We start from the raw sequence: 17454 nt of genomic DNA on the forward strand, positions 1-17454 counted from the left end.
AGCTCGCTACCTTAAACAACAATAATAATAATAATAATAATAATAATAATGCATTCTACTGTAGGCACAAGGCCTGAAATTTTGGCGGAAGGGACTGGGGGACTGGTTGTTGTCATCTACCCCAGTATTCGACTGGTATTCATTTTTGTCGATTCCAGAGGAATGAAAGGCAAAGTTGACTTCGGCGGAATTCATGTATACATATACATATATATATATATATGTATAAATGTATATACATATTCACATATATACATGTATACATATATATACACAAATACATCACATTCACATACACACATATAATACAAATAACAAAAAGCACATGTGACTATTTTAGAATTAATGCATGTTCTCCACTGAAACCATTTGCATGAAGATGTCACACAAAGGACTGTGTGCATGTGTGTGCATACTATATATATATATATATATATATATATATATATATATATATATATATATAGAGAGAGAGAGAGAGAGAGAGAGAGAGAGAGAGAGAGAGAGAGAGAGAGAGAAAGAGAGAGATAGAGAGAGAGAGAGAGAGAGAGAGAGAGAGAAAGAGAGAGAGAGAGAGAGAGAGAGAGAGAGAGGGGAAATATTGATGCCAACACCAGTGACATTGTGAAAGTCTGTGGGTCTGTGTGTGTGGTGGTAGATAGAAACAATGTTGATGTTTCAACTGTCACCTCATGGAATTAGTTAAAATTACGAAGACAAGTGAGGAGAGAGAGACAGAGAGACAGAGAGAGACAGAGAGACAGAGAGACAGAGAGAGACAGTGGCAGGCTGACATAGAGAAGTTCGATATCAAGAGCAAAGGTGGGGACATTTCATTTTAATTCAATTTTAAGTCTGAGAAGGGTTAAAAAAAAACCCAACAGTCTCCCAATGCCCCAGCTGGTCTTGTTTACACACATCTACATTTGATATATGTGTGTGTGTGTGTATTCATACATAAAAATACATACATCCATATAAATATATTATATACATACATGTGTGCATGCATGCATACACACAAGCATGTGTACACAACGTACATTATATACACATACACACACACACATACATACATTATGTATGCATGCATATATGTATGCATATATTTATGTATACACACCACACACGTTAGCAAATATCTACAAATACAAACATATGTATATGTACACAACACACACTATATATACACATACACACACATTATATCTAAAAAAAAACTAGATTTTGTGTGTTTTTCTTGATTTTTTTTTTTTACCTTGAAATTTTTTTTTAAATTTTCTAATACCAGATCAATATTTCTAACTGAGAACAACACTATGTAAATGTTACGCGGAAATGAAATATTTTAGCCATTTATCTTCTGTAATCTTCATAACTCAACTTCTAACATACAACAACCCCATGTCTACTATCCTGCAATGTTGCATGTCCACACGTGCAGTGTTACACATCCACATGAGCATTGTCATACATCCCAATGTGCAATGTCACATGATCACGTATACCATGTATGTATACCCACACATACAATATTATGCATACAGTGTCATACAGCTACATGTATGTATGTTTATCTGTCGGACGACTTTACCTTTCATTCTTTCAGGGATTTGATAAATTAAGTACCAGTGGAGTACTGGGGCCAATATAATTGACTTAACCCCTCCCCAAAAATTTCAGGCCGTGTGCCTACAGCAGAAAGGACTGTTATTATTATTATTATTATTAATTTTTTTTTTGCTTCTTAACCAATAAAGAAAGGATTATTATCATTGTTGCTATTATTGGTGTTATTTTCATTTTTATTATTATTATTATTATTATTATTATTATTATTATTATTATTATTATCATTATTATTAATATGATCGTCATCATTGTTGTAGTTGTACAACTAAAATGTGATTGTTTAATATAAGTTAGCTGATTCAGTGAGGTGTTTGACTTTGTGCGATGTCATCTGTGACAAACCAAGAACAGCAAAGTTGCAATCGTCTTGCATGCAGTGGTAGTGTGTTTGCTTCTTATATGAAGTACAGGACGGCACACTGCATCCTTCACTGCCGACAAACTTTTGGAACCCATGAGATGCTATTGTCTCCATCTTAACATGATGCTTGCGGTGTGCCGTAACTTTGGTTGTGTCTGTGCAAACAAAGTCACATTTCAGACAATGGTAATGCGAAGATTTCGCATCATATTGGCACTTGTGGTACTGGCATGAGAGACTTGCTCGGAACTGCTTAAAATCTTCCCCAATAATGCTGTCGATCCGTTCATGTCGCAACTTGTGTTGAACGATCCGTGAACGATCACTAAAACCATAGCCACAATCCTGCCGTCGACAATGGAAGTGCGTTACCATGTGTTTGTATGTACACCGTTGATATTTACAGTCTTCATTATATCTTATTCGAATGTAACCTTCTGGTACTCCTTCCGCTCGGTAAGTAGTAAGGGCACTGGTATTACAGGTTTCAGTTTCGGACGGCATCATGAGATGAGGCTGTTTCCTGTTCACTGTTACTTCGTCTTCAAATTCTTCACTTCCACTTGCTTTCCGTTTCCTGTGAGAACTGTCTAAATACAAGGAATTGTCATCATTCTCTTGGTCAATTTCTGACCTCTCTGTTGGAATACTCTCACCAAAAGAATTCATTCCGGAACACATACTGGGAGATCTTCGATCCATGTGACAACCTGTTGTCAGCCTTGAATCCAAATCAGATGATATTTTCACAGGATTATTTAATCCAGTGGAGAAAGATGAGGCTTTTTCTTCATCCAAGGTTTCTGCTTCTTCAGTAAAGTTCTTCACATGTTTGGAATTAATACTGAAGTTGCTATTCCCATCGTCAGACAAGTCAGTTGGCAAATTCTCTAACAGTGGGGGTTTAACTACATTAGAAAGGAACTTGAGCCCATGCCTGCTCAAGTGATACTGCAATCGGGCACACTCAGAAAATGCTTGGTTACACTGAAGACAATGGTAATGGTCTTTTTTCTTGAGCTTGCAGAAAGGACGGCCACAATTTTGATACACCGAAAAATGTATTTGGGTCCTGATGCTGTCCCAGTTTTGACATTGAGATGTACTTTCAATCTTCTTCTGCTGTAAGAGAAATGGTAAAGAAGGAACATCATTACAAGAAGAACTCCCAGATGTCTCAGCAGAACTGCAACTCAGAGAACTAATCTCACTGATAAGAGGAATGCTGATATTTACTCTGGGATTAGTAAGGTTACTACTGTTTGACACCAAGGTCTGTGACGGAATGGTAACTGGATATGGCTGGCTGGTAGGAATTGTAGATAAAGGATAAAATATCCCAGATGATTTGATCACTGCTTTAGTTGAAGAAGGTTGAATGGCTACTTTTGAAACGGCTGGCATGATTGGAACGTAAGTGGTGAGTTTGGTATTAGTGCATGTGTTGTTGTAGTTGTTGTTGTTTTTGTTATCGTTGTTGTTCGAGGAGTGATTTTGGTGCTTCTTATCATGCTGAACCATAGTGCTGTGTCTAACAAAAGAATAATCACAATGTGGTCGAGTGCAATGGAAATGTTTGTTTGCTTTGTTATAATGACAGTGATTGTATCGGCAATCTACATTGTGGTCGAAGAACTGAAAGCCCTCCAGTATGTTAACAAAACTGTGAAAATCCTTGATGTGCAAATTGAGGACATCCAATCGGTCTGTAGCATGGTGACAGCGGGGTTTTGTACAGTGATAATGTTCCTTCATAAAATATAAACACAGTTTGTCAAGACAATTTTGCCCAGCCTTGTAAACCTTGTAACTGTCAGTTATCGATGATGATGTTGCTGTTGTTGTTGTTGTTGATGTTGTCAGGTTATTTTGAAGGCCACTCACAAAACCATTTTGTTCTTCGCTGAATATTTTGAAGTGTTCTGAATGCATGGGTTCAAATTTGGTAACAGGTGATATGTCAATGCGGGAATATTTGGGGGGCCGTCCCCGCCGGGGTCTCGTGGCATCGAGGTCATACTTCACTAAGGATAGCTTTAACTTACTGGCCGTCACTTGGGGGTTGTGTTGGAGCTGGTAATGTTCAAGTCTTGCAAAACTAGCATCAGAGTAAGACGTGCTGAAGTTGCAGGCAGACTGAAAGAAAAAAACCCAAATATTTATGATATTAAACAAAAGAACAAGACAGAATATGATTATATTAAATGTCCCCTCACCCAACCTTGTGCAAATAAAGAATTATTATAATTACTATTTGCATAATGTTCCTGACAAACACCCTACTTCATTTTATGCAACTTTTGTCTAATTCCTCAGAGTTTTGTAAGATCCCAGCCTTAACATTTAATATTTTGTATACATATATGATGGATCTAATTGTCTTCAGCAGACAAATGAAGAAATTATTATTTGGTTTGCCTCAGGTTTGGTCTTATTCCTGGTAGGATTCATGTGGATAGCAGGTTACTATCTGTAACCTTAGGTATCCACAAATTTTCAGCAGTCTTTCAAGTTCTTAGAACCCTCCTGATAATCCTTGCTGTCCCTAAGAGACAAACTTACTGAAGGAGCTCTACCGGGTATTCTATTTCAATCTCCTTCAGCCATTTGTCTACATTTTGGCTTACTGTTCCAAAGCACCAATTATTATAGGCACAACCTTTACTGTCCACATGCTTCAAATTCTTCCTATTTCAAATTTTAAGGGCTTGTATTTTCTTTGTTTTACTTTCTCTTTCTTTACAATCTTGGAACCAAATGGAAATGATGGGTCGATAAGCAAGCAACTTCACTTTTCCTCATCTATAATTGTTATATTTGGTCTATTATTTTGTAACTTTTTGTCCGTTTGTTGTTAATGTTGTTGTTGCTGTATTATTATTATTTATTTATTTATTTATTTATTTTTATTTTTATTTTTATTATTATTATTATTATTATTATTATTAAGGCAGCAAAGTGGCAAAATCATTAGCATGCCTGACAAAATGCTTAGTGACATTTCATCTTTATGTTTTGAGTTCAAATTCCACTGCTGTCAACTTTGCCTTTCATCCTTTTTTGGGGGGATAAAATAAGTACCAGTTGAGCACTGGGGGTCAATGTAACCAACACTTAGCCCCTTCCCCGAAATTGCTGGCCTTGCGCCAAAAATTTAAAAACATTGTCTCATCATCATCATTATTAAGGCAGTGAGCTGGCAGAATCATTAGCAGGCCAGGCAAAATGCTTAGTGGCATTCCATCCGTCTTTATATTCTGAGTTCAAACACCGCTGAGGTCGACTTTGCTTTTCATCCTTTCGCGGTCAATAAATTAAGTATCAGTGAAACACTGCGGTCAATGTAATTGGCTAGTCCCTTCCCTCAAACTTTCAGGCCTTGTGCCTTTAGTAGAAAGGATTATTATTATTATCATTCAGTAGCCTTATTTTAATAACGTGCTTTCACTTCACTACCGAGCACAGCTCTGCGTGCCTTGGGTATGTGCTGTGGTTTGCTGTGATGCTTTTATGGTTACTGTATTGAAAGTGTTTTGCGTAGGATGTGTGCAGTGCTCAGTAGTGCAATTTTCTGTATGTTATATATATATTTGTAAGTCCTGGTATTTTTCTTATGTATTTGTTTGACTATTTTTTTTATCATACCTAATGGTAGGAATTGTTTCTGTTTTTAGATTCCACATTCAAGTTACCTCTATTTCCAGGTCTTTGTATTTTGAAAGTTTTTCCATTTCTTTTAGGGAAACGGTGTCATCTGCTGGTATTGATACATCAATTAGAAAGCATTTTTTTCCTTCATGATCTTTGACAACTATATCTGGTCTATTTGCCTTACTTTCTCTATCTCTGTGTATTGGCATATCCCATAGTATGGTTGCTTTCTCATTTTCTGTGACTTTTTCTGGCGTGTGCCTATACCATCTTTTTTTTACTGTTATTCCATAGTGTTGGCATTATTATTATTTTATTATTATTATGATTATTAAGGGGACTGAAGCCAAAATCACATGGTTGGGAAGCATGTCTCTAAATCACAGAAGTTATACCTTCAAATCAATTATTAATATAATAAATCGTTATAACTAATTATTTTAATTACTATTTTACTAATTATTCTAATTTCTATATTACCACATTACTAGCTATTTAATAATTCACATCCTGTTAAGGTCATATTTGCATTTTTTCCCATTCCATGGATCACCATAATAAGTAATAGTCAAGTACAAGGGGTACCTATTCCAGCATCAGGAATAGGGACTTTGTACCAATACCCTCCACCAACACAACCACCACCTTAATACCTTGTCTGTCCATCACCACCACCACCACTGCCATCACCAACACCACCATCACCACCACCATCATGAATATAATACAAATAGTCCACAAATATAAAAAAAACTTACATATTGGCAATGAAAGTGCTTCTCCTTCAAATTGAACTCGCACTTCTGTAGACATGGCTCATTAGATTTGTACAAGATGTAGCAGTTCGATGTGATATGGTCTTGGAGTTCATGGAATCTAAAAGAGAAATTCAGAATTAAGAAAAAGAAAAAGCCAAAGATGGTGTCACCAGAGTGAGGAAGAGGAAGACAGAAGAAAGGACTGTAAAAGTTGATCTCAGGATGCTGAATAGCTTTGAAGGAAATGGTAAAAGAATACAATAATAAATGATGAAGAGACCCCCCAACTAACCATGCAAGAATGGAAAAAAAAACACTTGCCAAAAGTGCCACACTGTGAGATTGAACCTGAGACCAATTGGTTGGGAAGCAAGCTTTTTAACCACACAGCCATGCCTGCACCTATTGCTTAGGTACATGCATAGCTGTGCAGATAAGAAGTTTGCTTCTCAACCGCATTGTTCTGGGTTCCATCCCACTGTGTGGCAGCACTCTGGGTACATGTGTTGTACTATGGCCTTGGGCCAAGAAAAGCCTGGTGAATGGACCTGGTAGATGGAAACTGAAAGAAGCCACTCACAATCACCAGAAACATTTATCAAACTTTTATAGATATCAAAATTAGAAGACCATGAAATACGCTCAAGATATTGTTATGTCATCTACTTAATGTTATCAGCCAGAAAGACTCTATTTGCAAACTGATTACAATAACCCACTTTCACCACACAAACACACACACAGCAAAGTAAAAACAGTTTCATAAATAAAAGGAAACCAAAAAGAGACCTGGCATGTTCGCGTACTCCGTCTTTCGAGCGATACATCACTGTACAACCAAGCACTTGACAATGGTAATGGTCCTTGTAGAGATAGTCACAGCGTGGGTTACAGGGATCATTTGCAGTATACCTGGACGGATTACAGAACATAACAGATTAAATAACATACTAGCAAATACATACATACATACATATATATATATATATATATATATATATATATATAATATATATATATACACATATATATACATATACATATATATACTACATTCTCGGAGTGGTTGGCGTTAGGAAGAGCTTCCAGCTGTAGAAACTCTGCCAAATCAGATTGGAGCCTGGTGTAGCTATCCGGTTTCACCAGTACTCAGTCAAATCGTCCAACCCATGTCAGCATGGAAAACGGACGTTAAACGATGATGATGATGATGATATATATATATATATATATATATAGGGGTGGGTGTGTGGTAAGAAGCTTGCTTCCCAACCACATGGTTCCAGGTTCAGTCCCACTGCATGGCACCTTGGGCAAGTGTCTTCTACTATAGCTTCAGACTGACCAAAGCCTTGTGAGTGGATTTGGTAGGCGGAAACTGAAAGAAGCCTGTCATATATACATATATATATATATATATGGAGTAAAGCAACCATACTATGGTATATGCCAATACACACAGATAGAGAAATTAAGGCCACTAGGCTGGATATAGTTGTCAGAGATCAAATGACTGAAACAAGTAAAAGAAAAGAAAAGAAAACATATATATATATAAGCACATTGATCATGAAGGATTCGAGAGAAATATTTAGTTTAAATACATAGAGAACAAAGATGTGTTGATGATGTTTATTGTATAAGGTGTGACTGTGTCCTCTTAACTGTTTCATGAAAGACAAAATTATTGTATTAAAAAAATGGTTGACAATGGTAGTGATGATAATGATGGTGGTGGTGATGGTGGTGTTGGGGATGAAAATGGTGATGATAAGATTGATGGCAATGATGATACTTATGATGATGATGATGCTAGCAACAATGATAATGGTAGCAATGACAATAAAAAAAATTTGATGATAATGATGATAGTGATGACGATGATGACGAAGATGATGATGATGATGATGATGATGACAAAGACAATGATGACAAAGATGATAATGGCAACAATGATGAGAGTAACAGTGGTGATGGTGATGATAATGACAAAGACAATGATGATGATGTCAATGATGGTGGTGATGATGATGATGACAAACTATGCCTCACCTTTTCAGATAGGTTTTCCAGTTTTCATCCTTGTCTCTCCTATCCCCAGCTCTCACCTGTCCAACATTAACAGAATTGCTGTTCATGTTGAGGACAAGATGGCTGGTGTAAAGTTCCGACTTGGCACAGTTCACTGGAATCAGTAGGTTGAGAGAGTTGTTCAAAGAATCTCCACTGAGTTTGGAAGCCCTCATGGCCAGTGTTCCAGAAGGTTCTGCACAAGAAACCGCCATGTTGCAACCGGAATCATCGTCCTTGGGAGATGCAGAGTCTTGACGGAAAGACTGAAACTGAGGTGGATGCCGTTTCTCATCCATATAACTGAAATCTTCTTCAATTTTGGCTTCTTTCTTTATACTTTTGATATTAGTCTCTAGAGATATGTTCGAAGAAGCAGTTTTAAGACACAAAGAATTTGATAAGATTGATTTGTCCAAGCTACTACCACTGCCATTATTATTATTATTATTATTATTATTATTATTATTATTATTATTATTATTATTATTAACCATTGCAGTCAGCGAGGATTTTTGAGATGGTACCACAGAGGAGGATGAAGAAATACTTGGCGTGGTTGTCACATCTGTACTGGATTTGTCACTAGCTGCTTCTCCACCTCCTCCAAGACCTGTTTCAGCCTCAGTGCCGGGTCCTGCTTCGGCAAGAGATGGCGCCTTCTGATTGCTGCTCAAATCTACTGCCGCCACTTTGTTATGGCGCACCTCTTGGAAACGGCGATATGCATTTTCAAAGTCACGGCGTTCGTGTCTTCGCTTGTGTGAGTAAAGTTGGGCAGTAGAATGCAGGATATAATTGCAATCTTGACGGATGGCCATGGAAGGAACAAAAAAAAAAGTAAGTAAACAATATGAAATAAAATAAGTGCAAACAAAGTATAAGCTGGAAAACTTGCTTAAGAGTTCAAACATACAACTGCTAAATTCCATAAAATGAAACACACACACACACACACACACACACACAAGGTATGTATGTACTTTAATATATTGAATTAATTTTTAAGCACAAGAAAATATCTTTATATGAAATACTTAAATATATGGTTGATAGTGTTTGCGAATTTAACTGTTGAAACAGCTGTGAAAATTACAATGGTATCATGAAACAATTGAAATTCTACCCCCCCCCCCCCCACACACACACATATCTTAAAACATTTTGATTATATCTTCTCACTGGTATTTATATTATATATATATATATATATATATATATATACATGTAATACAAATAATAAATGAGTATATGCATATATACGTACATGTATGTACATACTTACATCTACTTGTATGTATAGATGCATATCTGGGTACAGGACATTGTAAACAAAACGTAGACAAAATGATAAACGAGTACAGAAAACACACGGGCCACATAGAGAAAATCTCCTTCATCAGCTGCCCCCATTCTAACACAGGCGTTTCGAAGTGTAGGGCAGGACGCATCGTTAAAATGGCTCTTCCCACCGACCACAAATTAAATTTAAATTAAATTCAATTCAAATTAAATTTCTATCCTGGAGGAATGTAGTGGCGGACAGAAAACAAAACAGGAAAACGAAACAGTGAGAACAAACAAAAAAGGTTATACGGCCAGACGTGAAAAAAATATATGTGCTGGACGCTGTGAAGCAACGAACTGGAAAGGAGACGAGATCAATATGTATCTGGACTGTGGCCATAGTAACAAAGCTAAAGCAGGCAGAGTGAAGCCGTTTGGCAAAGATTGACCTTAAACTCTACTGTGCATGTGCACTAAGTTTTAACATTGTAGCTCACTTCTTCTGTTTACAGCAGTGCTTGGAAGGAACATGTGTAACATGTCGTTTACAGCAGTGCTTGGAAGGAACATGTGTAACATGTGATTGTCACATTGACAAAGACAGAGAAAGTTGTCAAGGCGATACCAGCTCAGAGGCCTAAGCAAAGTTTCAGAAAGTGTATGGAGAGGAGTGTATGAGCCACACACAAGTGTACGGGTGGTTCAGATCTTTCCAAGATGGCCGAAAATATTGATATTGAGAAACGTTCTGGGAGACCTGGAACAAGCAGAACTGAGAAAAACATCATAGATGTGCATGTAGCTGTGAGAGGAAATCATTGAATCACCATCCATGAGTTATCAGAGAATGTGTAGATCAGTTATGGTTCAGTTCAGTCCATTATCACTGAAGATTTGGGTATGAGATGCGTGTCTGCAAAGTTTATGCAAAAATTGCTTTCAGCTAACCAAAAACTCACTCAGGTTTCAGTTGTACAAGATCTCCTTGATTGTGTTAAGAACGATGAAAACTTTTTGAAAACTTTGTGTTGGCCTCTGAGCAGGTATCACAAAGCTTTTGGCAAAATTTGATGCAGATTCTCTGCTCAACTTTCCCTGTCATTGTCAATGGAACGATCACACACTACACACCTTCCTGTATTGAAGGTCAATCTGTGCCAAGCAGCTTCACTCTGTGTCCTTTAGTTTCGTTACTATAGCAACAGTCTGGATACTTATTGATCAGACCATAGACACACACACACACACACACATATATATATATATATATCCATTAGATTGGTTCTATGGATAAAGCAAAGCACAAACAATGGATGTAACAGAATAAAATTAACTTTTAAACAAACACATACACACACAGAAGCCCACACATAATGATATAGATAAAAACTTAACATATGCCACAGCCCATAGCCTATAACAGACATCGGTAGAACAGCGTGCGTGTGTGTGTGTGTGAGAGAGAGAGAGAGAGAGGGTGTGTTAATATTACTGACCAGGTCTGATACAGTGGATGTGATTGCTGACTTTAGAAAAACGACATTGAGAGAACTTGCAGTGTTCATACTTCATAAATTTCTTGAAACCATCCCGTCCCAGCAGTTCATCTTTCTGGTGGTAGCTCTTGTGTTTTTCTGGAAAGAAAAACAAAAGAATTAAATAAAAATATATATGTATGTATGATTTCTGACACCTTGTAAGATAGGCATAGCACATAAAGAGAGCTATGTGTTGTAGTATGGTCAAGTGGTAGAATTGTAAGACCATGTGACAAACGCCTTACAGAAATTCTTGTGGTTTTTTTTGCATTCTGAGTTCAAATCCTATCAAGGTCACATTGTGTCTGAATAAAATACACAGGAAGCTGTGTGGTTCTTGCTTCCAAACCATGTAAGATCAGGTTCCATCCCACTGTGTGACACTTTGGGTGTCTTCTACAATAGACCCAAGCTGCTGTTGCTGTTGGCACTCCGTCGCTTACGACGTCGAGGGTTCCAGTTGATCCGATCAATGGAACAGCCTGCTCGTGAAATTAACGTGCAAGTGGCTGAGCACTCCACAGACACGTGTACCCTTAATGTAGTTCTCGGGGATATTCAGCGTGACGCAGTGTGACAAGGCTGACCCTTTGAATTACAGGCACAACAACAGAAACAGGAAGAAAGAGTGAGAGAAAGTTGTGGGGAAAGAGTACAGCAGGGTTCACCACCACCATCCCCTGCCGGAGCCTCGTGGAGCTTTAGGTGTTTTCACTCAATAAACACTCACAACGCCCGGCCTGGGAATTGAAACCGCGATCCTATGACCGTGAGTCTGCTGCCCTAACCACTGGGCCATTGCGCCTCCACTGACCCAAGCTGACAAATGCTTTATAAGCATGTATGTGTGTGTGTGTATAAGTGTATATAAATGTAAGTGTGTGTACACTTATCTTGGCGGTGTATGATGGCTCCAAATGACCATCACTGTCAAACAAGCAATGCCTATTCCCAGCTTTCCATATGAAATATCTAATCAAGGAGAAATATTACCTTGTTTGAAAATAGGCGAGGGTTGGTGAGAGGTGAAGCATCCAGCTGAAGAAAATCTGCTTTAACGAATTCTGTCTCACCCACACAAGCATGGGAAAGTGGACATTAAACATTAATGGTGATAGTCGTGTCTGGATTATTTTTACTCAGTCAGGGCTGACCTGAGGCTAACCAAAACTACTTGATTTCTCATGGCCCCGAAAAGATGAAAATGGCAAAAGTTGACCTTGGCAAGATTTGAAATCAGAACATTAAGAGAAATGGATAAATATGAAAAAAACTACCACTTCTGTTGCTAATCACCACTGCAACTGCCACAACCCCTACCCCACATACACACACATACACTCATTCACACACTCACACTCATTCACACACACACACTCATTCACACACACACACACTCACACATGCATGCGTGCATGCACACACACATGCACACATGCACGCACACACACACACACACAAAGCACCCACCACACCAACCTAATTAGTACTAATAAATAAACGAGTAATTTAATCAACCACAGATTTTCCTTCTAACTAAGCGTTAACAGACGATAAACTCATTACTTTGACATTAAAATCTTAATTCTGTTTTAAAAATATAATTCATTTAAAAATACTAAAATTAAATTAAGTTTAAAATGTAAAGAAAAACCAAAATAAATGAAATAAATGCAAATCAGTTTTTTTTTTATTTTGTAAAAAAAACAGAACAATTTTATAAATGCAAGCATGGCTGTGTGGGAGGAAGCTTGCTTTCCAACCACATGGTTCTGGGTTCAGTCTCACTGTGTGGCACCTTGGGCAAATGTTTTCTTCTAGAGATCTAGGTTAACCAAAGACTTGTGAGTGGGTTTGGCAGATGGAAACTGAAAGAAACCAGTTGTGCCTACTCTGTAATGTGGTTGGCATCAGGAAGGGCATCCAGCTGTAAAACCCACACCCAAAATAGACAGGGGAGCTTGGTGAGACCCTCTCACTCACTAACTCGTGTGAAACAATCCAATTAATGCCAGCCTGGAAGACAGACGTTAAATGCTTATTTATTCACCGTTATTTTCAATTAATCATACATCATCTCATTGTTCAGAGATTTCAATGGTCTCATTGTTTAGTTTTAGAATAACACTGTTGGTAATATACCGTGCTTGAGAAGACCTGTCAAGCCAAGTAAGATCGTAGTTGTGGTTGATACCGCTATTTCATAACTGGTATCCATGTTGGTGGCACGTAAAAAGCACCTTGGAGTGGTTGGCATTAGGAAGGGCATCCAGCTGTAGAAACCTTGCCAAATCTGACTGGAACCTGGTGCAGCTCCCCAGCTTATCAGTTTTCAGTCAAACCGTCCAACCCATGCCAGCATGGAAAACAGACATTAAATGATGATGATGATGATGACTGTTGAGTAGGTGTGAGAGGCTAAATCTGGCTGGTCTGAACATAGAACAGGTAGAATATTTAGACCAAATATGGCTGGTTTAAAAGTTAACAGGTTAAGAGAAGTAATTTCAATAGCTCTCTGTTCATATGATAAATGGACATTGGATGCTAAAAGTAAAGAAACAATTCATGGTTTTTTGAAATAGAAATGGTGCAAATGGATGCTCCTCATTCCATAATGGTACAGGAACACAAGTGTGGTTAAGATGTTTGCTTCATGAACATGTGGTTTTAGGTTCAGTTACACCACACAGCACCTTGGACGAGTGTCTTCTACTGTAGTTCTGGATAGACCAATGCCATGTGAGTGGATTTGATAGACTAGAACTGTATGGAAGACTACCATGTGCATGTGCGCATGTCCATCTGTATGTGTGTAGGTATGCATGCATGCATGTGTGTGTGCATGCATACATGCATATATATATATATATATATGTGTGTGTGTGTGTATGTGTGCCTTTGTGCTGGTCTCCCCACCACTTGACAGTGTTGTTTATTTAGTCCACATAACTTAGCAGTCAGCAAAAGAGACTGATAGAATATGACTCGATCAGACTCAAAAAATAAGCTCCGGGGTTGATTTGTTCAACTGAACTTTTCAAGGTGGTGCCCCAGCATGGCCACAGTCCAATGACTAAAAACAAGTAAAAACAAAAGAATTAAAGAATACAAAACATCTGAATAATAATGGATGTTAGGAAGTTAAGAAGGAAACTACTGGGAAGACTGCAAACCACAAAACTCGTTTGCTAATTGGTGAAAGACTAGAGAACTTCAATCTTTAATAATGCACAACAGGTATGCAGAGCAAAGTGAAAAAAAACCCAAAGTGTGTTGATCATGGATAGACATACAACTGCAGCTGTTTGTTGTCATAGTAACCAGTTCCCTTTCAAATAAAACCACCCTCACACCAAAGTCTAGGGAGCAATATCAGACCTCACTCACCCATATCAGCTTTGTTTTTGAACGTGTATTTACAATCTGAACGCCGACAATGGAAGTGTGTTGTGCGTTGTCCGTAGAATGAACAGCTGGGAGTGCCGCAGTCCTCGGTGGCTCGGAATCGTTGGAAACCTTCCTGAATGATAGCAGAATCTTTTCGATGGTAGTTGGCGTGCATCTGGACATCAGATGTACTAATGTAGACTTTATCACATGGTTGCTGAAAGAAGAAATGCAAAAGCATTTGTTTTTAAAGACAATAAATACCCTTTACAAATAAGGAAAAACCCTTTAAGCTGAATGAGACTAAAACTTCAAACGTGATGAAAATTTGAGTGATTAGACATGCTTTCCTACTAATGAATTCCTGATCAATGAATGGCTGAATCAACACCTACGTGCGTGTGCACACACACACACACACACTGCTCAGTCAAGGCTCACCTGGGTCTAAGCAGCTTAAAAGAGCAACACATTGGGTCCTTGAACAAGACACTTTATTTCACATTCTCTAGTCCACTCAGCTGGCAAAAATGAGTTGTACCTGTAATTCAAAGGGCCAGCCTTATCACACTCTGTGTCATGCTGAATCTCCCTGAGAACTTCATGAAGGGTATGCACGTCTGTGGAATACTCAGCCACTTGCACGTTAATTTCACAAGCAGGCTGTTCCATTCATTGATCAGATCAACTGGAACCCTCAGCATTGTAACCGACGGCATGCCAGTGTCGTGTGTGTGTGGGGCGGGGGCATACATTTGGTAGAGTACAAATTTATTATTCTTTAACAAGAATGTAAACATCAAAATTTGCAAGAGATTTGAATAAAAAAAGACTGCAAAAAGTAAATACTTCATATCATTTAACCTCATGTTCTGCAATCTGTGACATGACTCCAGCATTGACCAGTGTTGCTACAGTAGTTTTTTTCATTTTTGGTCTTTTTTTATTAGTAACTGATGCAGAGATGAGGTCAGGTTTTTTGCTTCTTTTCTTTCCTAACAAACAGACCAATGGAAGCACAAACAGCTGACACTCAGCCTTTCGATATTAAAAAAATCAAGGGGAAGACATGTTTGATGCATAAAATATTGACATTTAGCTTCAATAGTTTGTTTCCTCCTTTTTTCAAACAAAATCAGAGATTTTAAGTAAACAGATCAAAAGAAATTAACTCCTATATATAAATAATGGTGCTGCCATTATTAGAATGTCGGCTAGAATTGGCACAGGAATGGCTGTATGGTTAAAATATTTGCTTTCCAACCCACATGGTTTCAGGTTCAGGCCCACCACATGACAGGCTTCTTTCAATTTCTGTCTATCAAATCCATTCTCAAAGACTTTGGTTTGCCCAAGGCCATATAGAGGACACTTGCTCAGGGTGCCACACAGTGAGACTGAGCCCAATATCACATGGTTAGAAAGCAAGCTTTTCAATCACACAGCTAACCGTGCCAATGCCTGTATTGTTTTACCCACATTCTTATATCCCAATACATTTGGAATAGTAGTGAAGAGACTGTAAGGTGGAGGATTCTTAGAGTCATTTGACCAAAAATAGGAAGCAAATTACCTGCAAACAGTGGTAATGTGTTTGGCGTCGGTTGTGAGAACAATTTGGGTAGAGCGAACTACAATTATCCATGGGGCTGTAACGCATGAAACCATATTGAAGAGAATCATCTCTTTTCTTGTGCCATTTAAAGTGACGAACCATTTCTTCCTTTTTGGAAAACACCTGTAAAACATACAGACACAATAAGAACAGACTGTAATGAAAGAAATATTTTTAAAACAACCCATAAGAAATATCATTACTTGTCATATCAGCATCAGATTTTTAAGCAGATTAGTATTTCTCAACTGGGGTCTACATGACCTTTGGGGATCAACAAGGGGTTGTTGGAAAATTCCTGGCTCCAAGGGTATTATGAAAGGCCTGGTTAGAAGTCTGAACTCCTGAGTTCTTTTACAGGGCTTAGGAAAACTAAAGGACCACTGCAATAAGTGTGTGAATCTGAGAGGAGAGTGTGTTGAATATAATCGTAATTAACTGATCTTACTGTATTTTCTTTTACCCAAAGCCAGGAACTTTTCAGCACCCCCTCATACCTAAATATAGGGGCTGGGTATGAGAGGGTGCTGAAAAGGGTTAAACACGGCCTCTTTAATGCTCTGAGCTCAAACATATATATATATATATATATATAGACATATATCTATATCTATATATATATATATATATAATAAAGTAAAGTTGTGGAATACCGTACGAGTGGAAATATATATGAAAGAAGGTTTGAAAATGCACTTATTTTTAAAAAATATTTATTTACTTAACCGGTTTCACTTTTTTAGAAAAAGATTATCAAAAGTCTTTGAGAATAATAAAAAATGTTAAAAAACAGTCTGAGTATTAAAATGCATATATACATTCTTTGATGATAAAATATATTTAAAGTATAAAGCTTTGTATGAACTTTGTAGTGTTACATACTGATTGTCATATTAAGGTGAAATTGTTAAAAACAGTGTATGAAAATACACATATGGAAAAATACATATACATATACATATTCTCATACATATTCTTTGACAATCGAATAAAATTGAGAAGGAACTGACCTGGCCTTTTTCTCTTGTGTATATTGAAGGAATGTTTTACTGTCTTAAGAGACAGTATGACTGGCTAGCTGGGGTGGGAGGGAAGAAGAGTTAAAGAAGATTTTTTTATTTTTGATATATATATATATCTATATATATATAT

The 17454-nt window shown here is 37.6% G+C and overlaps 1 protein-coding gene across 1 annotated transcript in view; it reads right to left on the minus strand.

Annotated features, from left to right (window-relative positions):
* Positions 1-1759: 1759 nt before the first annotated feature.
* The window catches only part of LOC106874480 (zinc finger protein castor homolog 1), a 171015-nt gene continuing 155320 nt past the window's right edge, over positions 1760-17454 (minus strand). Inside the window, exons 6-12 of the mRNA XM_089361126.1 lie at positions 16261-16425; positions 14688-14904; positions 11256-11393; positions 8455-9277; positions 7192-7314; positions 6403-6520; positions 1760-4129 (exon numbers count right to left, since the gene is read on the minus strand). Of these exons, the coding sequence (XP_089217252.1) occupies positions 1913-4129; positions 6403-6520; positions 7192-7314; positions 8455-9277; positions 11256-11393; positions 14688-14904; positions 16261-16425 (3801 nt within the window). The 3' untranslated portion in view covers positions 1760-1912. The remainder of the gene's footprint in view (positions 4130-6402; positions 6521-7191; positions 7315-8454; positions 9278-11255; positions 11394-14687; positions 14905-16260; positions 16426-17454) is intronic.

Source organism: Octopus bimaculoides, chromosome 12, assembly GCF_046866305.1.
Source record: "Octopus bimaculoides isolate indiv1 chromosome 12, ASM4686630v1, whole genome shotgun sequence".
NCBI lineage: Eukaryota > Metazoa > Mollusca > Cephalopoda > Octopoda > Octopodidae > Octopus > Octopus bimaculoides.